The sequence below is a fragment of the Mastomys coucha genome, unplaced genomic scaffold, assembly GCF_008632895.1.
Source record: "Mastomys coucha isolate ucsf_1 unplaced genomic scaffold, UCSF_Mcou_1 pScaffold18, whole genome shotgun sequence".
Taxonomy (NCBI): domain Eukaryota; kingdom Metazoa; phylum Chordata; class Mammalia; order Rodentia; family Muridae; genus Mastomys; species Mastomys coucha.
Window position 1 is genome coordinate 10,624,309 of NW_022196900.1, and position 8,115 is coordinate 10,632,423.

At 44.0% G+C, this 8,115-nt stretch overlaps 1 protein-coding gene across 3 annotated transcripts in view; it reads right to left on the reverse strand.

Moving 5' to 3' along the window:
* Nucleotides 1-6: 6 nt before the first annotated feature.
* Nucleotides 7-8,115, reverse strand: part of Grin3a (glutamate ionotropic receptor NMDA type subunit 3A) — a 188,434-nt gene continuing 180,325 nt past the window's right edge. Inside the window, exons 7-9 of one of the 3 annotated variants that reach the window (XM_031377390.1) lie at nt 7,850-8,014; nt 5,403-5,479; nt 7-915 (exon numbers count right to left, since the gene is read on the reverse strand). In XM_031377390.1, the coding sequence (XP_031233250.1) occupies nt 519-915; nt 5,403-5,479; nt 7,850-8,014 (639 nt within the window). In that variant the 3' untranslated portion in view covers nt 7-518. Of the gene's footprint in view, nt 919-5,402; nt 5,480-7,849; nt 8,015-8,115 lie in introns of all 3 variants that reach the window. The other 2 variants (XM_031377389.1, XM_031377391.1) reach the window with 2 other exon arrangements.

The following is an 8,115-nucleotide window of genomic DNA, read 5'->3' on the forward strand; positions in this document are numbered from 1 at the left end:
TTTGTCTGGCTCCTACCCTGCTCGTTCAGAATGCTAGATCAAATGTAGATTGGGAAGTTGTTTCAAATCTGCAACACTGGATAATTCCATTTTGCAATAATATTAAAAACCAACCCAGTAAGACACAGGTATAAGCAACAATTTTTTTTTTTTTTTTTTTTTTTTTTTTTTTTTTTTTTATCTCTTGTTGAGGTGCAGAGAAGGGGCTAAAAACCAGAAATACTTTTGTGGCACCAGGTGAAAATGTTGACCGGACCAGAGTTGTCTGGCAGCTTACCGATCCCCTTAGACAGACTTTACTCCTGACTAAGTCTAGGTTCCTACTATTGGAAAGATTCCTACCCTGGAGACCTGGGGGGTGTATGTGGGAAGAGCTGGTGCTGCCTGCACCTCAGGCTGAGAACAGCACACTTCATTGCCAGACCCCACACCTTTGTCAATGGATATAAAAGAGCTTTACAAAGTGCCTCAGGGGCCTCAGAGTACCAGGGCCCGAGCCAGGGGAGCAGAGACGCAGCCTAGGATTCACAAGTGCGGCTTGTCCTCTGATACTCCTCTAGCTCTGTCTTCCTGCTTACAGCCAACTGCAGCTCCTGGCGGATCACTTGGATCTGCTTCTCCAGCTCAGAGAGTTCCTGCATCACCGAGTTCCGAGCCACATTGAGAGAGTCTGCTTTCCCATTGGTGGTCAGTGAGGCAGGGAGCTCCCTTTTCCTTGGAGGGAGAGGGATGTCCTGGTGGGCCTGGGTACCCAGCTGGTTTTGTCCTTCGTCGTCATTAAAGATGTATTTCCGTTGGTTGTCATGACCCGGATTGGAAGTATTCCATACCGTGAGCTGCTGGGGGCCCATGTTGGACCTAGGAAACAGAGACAGTTCAGAGTCCCCTTCTGTCTTGCAGGTCCATCTTCTCCATCTGCTATGTGAACAGCAGAGAACTAGTTACTTTTGTAGAATTGAAATCACCAAGTCGCAAATGGATTGCCTGCTTAGAATGTCATGGGCACAATAGTAGCCATGAACTGAATTGAAGGTCTTACCAAGTCTTAGGTTGCTTTGAAACTAGGATTGGTTATCTTCTGATGAAATGGGAAATGTTACATTGTCTTCTGAATAATTTAAAATATCTCTATGTGGTGTGTGTGTAGGGGGAGAGACAGACAGAGAGAGGGAGGGAGGGAGAGAGAGAGAGAAAGAGAGAGAGAGAAAAAGAGAGAGAGAGAGAAAGAGAGAGAGAGAGAGAGAGAGAGAGAGAGAGAGAGAGAGAGAGAGAGAGAGAGAGAGAGAGAGGAAGGATAGGACAAAAATAGGCACAGCATGGCATCTTGTGTTTTCCTCTTTTACCTCTTGTTTTAAGCTTTAGACAGGGGCCACAAAGTCACCTTTTGACTAACCAAAAAGCTCTCAGATTTGCCTTACCCCATTCCCCAGTGCTGGAGTTAGAGGCAGATACAGTCAGTTGGGCTTTAACTTGGGTACTCAGGAGTCATCTTGGTTCTCATGCTTACAGAGTAGGCACACCTGCTGAGCCATCTCTTTCTCACCTAGGTACATTTATATACCTTACCTATAGGCAATGTTCAGAAAGCAGTGCTGCCTGGAGACATCCTATGACTATAGAGAGATGCTAGTAAGACTGAAAGATCTTTGTTCAGAGGTAGTGCTTAAGCACTGGTTGGTTGGTTGTAGGTTGGTAATACTTTATGGCTGACTTTTAGCCCTTCTGGGCCATACTGAGTTTCAGGGGGAGAATAAAGACATATTAACAAAGGTTTTTAGCAAAGTGTTTCTCATTACAGAGGTGACTTTAAGTAGCTTGAGAATGACCAGTCAAGTTTGATGCTTGCAACCAAGAGCATCCTTCATTCCTGCTGAGGTGATAATGACTAGAAATAGATGTGCAATTCCTTCAGGCTTGCATATAGCACTTGCCGCTATCATGGAGACATGGCTGTACAATGTTAGTGACTATGGGAGGGAGCTGGGCACATTTCTAAATACACCTTGACAGTTGGATGCAATGAGAAGTTTCTCACTGTGAGAATAGCTTAATCTAAGCAGTGTGACTGCTGATTCCTTCCACCCTGGAGGAGGAGGAGAAGGAAAAGGAGGAAGATTATGACCACTTTTGTATTTTACCACATGGTGCAGCACAGTAGGAAATCCCTATTAAGTCCCTGTGTTTTGTTCCCATAAAACTGAATCATCTTTATTTCTGGACTCCTAATTGCCCGAGAGTGGAAGTGGAGGCCTGGAGTGGGAAAGACAAGGGGAGAGGAAATGAATAACAAAACACAAAGATTTAGAATAATCCTGTGTTGCTTTGCTCAGAAGTGGATTGCCAAGATCTTCTAAATCTTTATTCCTTTTCAATCCATGGCCTCTTTCTTTGGTCTATGAGGTCTAGCTTCATAACATTGCTTGAGACAAAGTCTCACCCAGGTTGGCCTGGGACTCATTATATAGTCCAGATTAGTCTCCAACTAATGGCAATTCTTTTGGTTTTGTCTCCCAAGTACTGGGATTTACATCCATGAGCCACCACCTTTGGCTTTGGTCTCATTGTTTGTTTTGGGCATTAGGAAGATTGAGAAGTTCTGAGCCTAAATTTTAAGGACCCAGCACATTGTCATTCTCAAATCTCTGCAGGTACAGTACAAGCCCTCACTGACCTCTTGATGGGTGGCAGACCTGGAGAAAGTCTACAGGGTTCCTGGTTGCCTGGTTGGCCCAGCAGAGGACAATTGATCAGACTGCTCTTAGCTGTTTTCCCCTTTCCCCAGCTTGGCTATATATATATATGCATGAGCCCAGCTGACGCATAGATCAGTAAGCAATTCATTTTTGTTATTGAGTATTTGGGCGACTTCTCACACAGCAGAAGCTGGCTGAAACCTGCCCAGGACATTAACATAAACACACTCCAAACCTTCGGGTCCTTCCACACTGTTCCCCTTATTGAAATTTCATAGATATAGAGAGCACCAGAACTCGCTTTAATTGTGTCGTGGTCTGGGTGGGGGAAAATTCTACAGTGATTCTACCTACAGCTGCTTCCCACACCTTAGAATCAGAGGTGATGTGATTAGAGGTTCTCTTCTAGCCTCTTTTCACATTGAGTAAATCAGGGATTACATGTAAAAATTTCTTAAAATATTCATTCATGTGCATTAAATGTGTGTTAGATGTGCATTAAGGTTGTCTCGGTCCCATGGGGGAATTTCTCCAAACCACCAACCTCACGTTAATCTTTCATTCATTTATCCCTCCAAACTCATTCGGTAAATGTGGAGAACAGAGGAGGAGGATGTGTCATAATGGCATAGACATTTGCATTTTATTCTTCCCAGTCAGAGAAGAGAGAAAGGCAGCCAACCTGACTCTAGTGCTATAGGATAATTGACAGTCAGACAACACAGAGAATTGTCTGCCCAATTTTTTAGACTACAGGTACCATAGTGATCTGATACTTAGAGGCAGGCAATATGGTCATCCAACCCCTGCAGCATGTATGTGGAAATCTAACAGAATAATAAGCAAAAGCTGGGCTTCTTTGTAATATTCTCTAGTTGCTGGCATCACTGCTCTGGTAATCAATGTATGGCTCTGAGCTACCAATGAATACAAGGTGGTTGATGCTTAAACAGATAAGGTGTCTAATTAGAAGAAACGAGTATTTCATAACAAAATGAGCAAAACAGTGTTCACTGTTTTGTAAGAACTGTTATGTAAGATTGAAGTGACTTCAAACACTGAGTTTGGAAGGTTGCAGGCTCTGAGCTGTAGGGAGATTGCCATAGGAAATGGCCATTCATAATATCTTTCGTCATTTACAGCCCCAGTGCTACAGTCCTGTCTTTCCAGAGCATAGCTAGTTTATGAGACTCATTTCCATTGTTTTCTAAGGTCCAGTTACAGAGCACCCCAACAGCCTGACTCGGTCTGTGGTGTCCTATGTGCTATCACAAGTCTGTTAATGACAGGTTGAGGATTAGTTGGGTCACAGTGATGAAGACATTCTGTCTCAGCTCCTTGTTGGAGTAAGGAAGGGGATCTGCAAGAAAAGCGGGTACGCTGAGTGACGAGACACATTTGGCTTTCAGCATAGGTGAGGTAGGTATATAAGAGCCCCATTAAAAGGACAGGGTCACTGGCTTCTTGTTTCTATTCCTAAAAAAAAATGTTCTGTAATTTTAAGACAGTATTTTACAGCTATGTCTTCTTATGTTCCCCTGGTTAAAGAATTATAGAAAAATTTCTCTAGGGTAACAGAATGGCTGTGACCTGACTAGTCCGGAGTTTGCCACCAGCAGACTTGCACTGTGACAAGGGGATACCATACTGACAGCCAGGTGACAAGTCATTCTGTGACTGGAAAGGAGCTTTAAGAGATTATAAATGAGTCTGACAAGCTAGATGTAATCTAGAAAGAAGGGACTAGAGCAGCCACTTTGGAGATACAAGCTAGACAAGAATCCTGTTGGATACCATTTTCCTTCTGTTACAAATGAGAGGTGTTAGTGTCAGATTTTAAAACTACCCAGCAATCCCAGCTTTGAGTTGAAGATGTGCCACCAATTCTCGGAGCCAATGCCCTATCTGAGGTCTCTGGGCCTGTGAGAGATGCAGGAGAGCAGCCCAGGGAAGCTGCAGCAGAGGCTAACAAACAGCAAACCCAAAGTGCTTCCGACATCTTCAGTCACCTTGGATGAGGATAGAGCCATCCACAGGTTAGCTGTGATGAAGGTGTGGACCTTTGAAGCATTTAATTCTACCTATTAGTGAAGACCTTTTCTAGGGAGCTGTAAGAGCTGGACTTAAAGGGCATCTCTCTAGCAAGTTTCACGTATTCTTGGGACTGCCAGACAGGTGGGGGAATTGAAATATACCTAGAAGGCAATTCCAGTGAAAAAGATTGCCAGCTGTGCCCACCAGTGATGGGTTCTGTACATTGAGTACATGATACTTGCTAGTATTTATTAGGTATTTGCCTTACTTTGAGGGCTTTTAGCTGACTCTCATTTATGACTTAAAACAACTTTGAGGAGTGGATACTATTTTTACCTATTTCAAAGATGAGGAGTCTGAGGCACAGATGCTAAACAGCACATACTGTTAAATGTTGGGGACAGTACGGGCCTCAGACACCAGGCTCTGCAGCCCATACTTGCCCTTTTGCCTATGTTGCATTCCAACGCCCACGTATGTATAGCTGCATGGATGAGTATATTTTCTGTTTTATTTCATTGTCATTGAAAATCCATGTATTTGTATTATCAACAGATGGCTCAAATTTGGTCAGAATACTTAAATTTAGTAGTAAGTTCCTTTTTGAATGGGGTAGTTTGTCACAAGTCAAAACTTCTATTTTTAGCAAGGGCAAAGCCAGGTTTGACTTCTTACCTCTTTTCCACACGTTTTGTCTTGGAACGTGGCTGCTTTTCTTCTACAAATGATGTGTTTAATGCTCTGTGAAACCTCTGGTAGGAAGAACAGATTTGTAAAGATCATTTGAACTGTGTTTCAGGGGACAAAATGCTGCTTGGGACTTCACAGATTATCTAGTGGTTACAAACTTTGACTTCTTTAACAAAAATTTCAGGCATGCTTGAAATTAGGTCAACATTCAACTGGTAAAAAAGTAACAAGGATTCTAAATTATAGCTAATTATTTCTGGAAGAACAAATGCTTTGGGTGGTGAGATGGACAACAAACACCTCCTGTGTGGCACAAAGCCTTGTACGGTTGTCAGAGTTCAGGCTAACACAACCAAAACAAGAAAGGAAAGCTGCTTTTATGAGAATTTGAGTATATTAGCTTAGAACGGAAACTATCACTTGTCTGCAGATTTCACTTGAGAAAGCTGTGCAAAAATTGATTATCTGTTTAGAAAACAGCAAAAGCAAAACAAACAAAAAAAATACAGAGCAAGAAAATGAGTAAGAGAATGGGTGAATGTCAAAAGCAGAAACATATCTAGCTTCACCTTCAAGAGGTGATGCAAGACATGGAGCATCAGGAAGCAGAAGGAACCCCACACTGGGGAGGTAGGGAGATGGGGTGGCTCATCCATCTTACATGGTCAGATGAAACCATACAATTTGCTGAAGTCCTCCCTTTCTGACACACCCTCTGACTGTACCATGGATGTCCACATTTGGTTTCCACAAAGAGAGAGATGATTTTGCAGGCAAATGGATGAAACTAGAAAGTATCATCCTGAGTGAAGTAACCCAGACTCAAAAGCACATGCATGGTATGTACTCATTGATAAGTGGATATTAGCCAAAAAGTTCAGAATACCAATGATACGCCCCACAGACCCGAAGAAGTTAAACAAGAAGGGAGGCCCAAGTGAGGATTCTTCAATCCCATTTAGAAAGGGGAACAAAATAGTCATGGGAGGCAGAGGGAGGGAGGGAGGGACCTTGGTGGGAGAGGGGAGGAGGGAAGGGAATAGGGGACAGGATCAGGCATGGGGAGAGACAGGAGAGAGGCCCAGAGGACCAGGAGAATGAATGGAAATATGCAGCTGCAGGGCCATGGGGAGGGGTGGGAGGAATCTCTAGGAAGTCTCAGAGACCCAGGATGAGGAGTCAATGTGGATGGCCTTAGCTGAAATGCCCAACAGTGGGAATATGGAACCCGAAGAGACCACCCCCCCAGTAGCCAGACAGGACCCCCAGTGGAGGAATGGGGACACCAGCCCACCTATAAAAGTTTTGACCCCAAATCAGTCCCGTCTAAAAGAAATTCAGGGACAAAGATAGAGCAGAGACTGAAGGAATGACCAACCAGTCAGTGGCCAGCCCATTTTGAGACCCATCCATGGACAGACATCAGTATGTCACACTATTAATTATGTTATGTTGTACGTACAGACAGGAGCCTAACAAAGCAGCTCTCTGAGAATTGCTACCCAGCAGCTGACTGAGACAGATGCAGATAGCCACAGACAAACATTGGACGGAAGTTGGGGACCGCTATGGAAGAGTTCAGAGAAGGACTGGAGGAACTGAACAGGATGGCAACACCATAAAGACCAACAGTGTCAACTAACCTGGACCCCTGAGAGCTCCCAGAGACGGAGCCACCAACCAAAGAGCACACATGGGCTGATGTAAGGCTCTCAGCACATATGTAGCAGAGGGCTGCCTTGTCTGGCCTTAGGGAGAGGATGTGCCTAGCCCTGTAGAGATTTGATGCGTGGGATGGGGGGGGGGGTACTTGGGAGGGGTTATCCTCTCAGAGTCAAAAGGAGGAGGGAGGAACTCTGCAAGGCAGGACTGGGAGGGGGCAGCATTTGGGATGTAAATAAATAAATGAATAAGAATAAAAAAGAAATGCATCCAAATGATCTGTGTCAACAGTTTTAAATTATCTCTGGAAATTAGATGTTGATGTCTATCTTACAAGAGAAAAACCTTGCCTTCTCCAAGACATGGTCTCATGCAAGCAGGCCTTAGAACTCTTGGCAGAGAAACCAAGGCCAGGGAAATGGGAACCACCTAAAAGCAAATGGGAACATGGGCCTCTTACTGGCATTCACTTTGACATCAAAAAATCTGTGGGGAATGGAATTTTTCACATCATCTCTTCAGATGATTTTTTTGTTAAGTGAAACTGGGTTCAAAATAGTTATATTGTGTCTTCTATGGGCAGCAGTAGTGTTCCAGGAAAGGAAGGGATGCTGTGAGTCCTCAGTTTGTGGGGAGATGTGGAATAGAGCGAGTTTCACCCCTGCGTGCTTGGCCACTCCTCTCTCCATCTCTTACCATTTTCTGGTTGACTAACTCCCTCAGAAATTCCTAAGGATGGGAACACCCGCACAGAGTCCTACAGAACTCACCTGACTGGTGTGCAGCCAATACTGCAGCTTGGATTTGTTTTTGATTCGTGGTAGCAGCAGCCTGTACACTATGTGCTCACCAATGGTTGTCAAGATGGAGAGACCAAATCCTATGCACAGCAGCACGAAGAGTCCAGAGAAGTGCTTGATGCCCATTTGCAAAGTCTGCAAGACAGGAGAGGCCTTGAGTGCTGTAGCCCATGCTCGTTTGCTTTTCTTTCTTTCTTTCTTTCTTTCTTTCTTTCTTTCTTTCTTTCTTTTTTTTT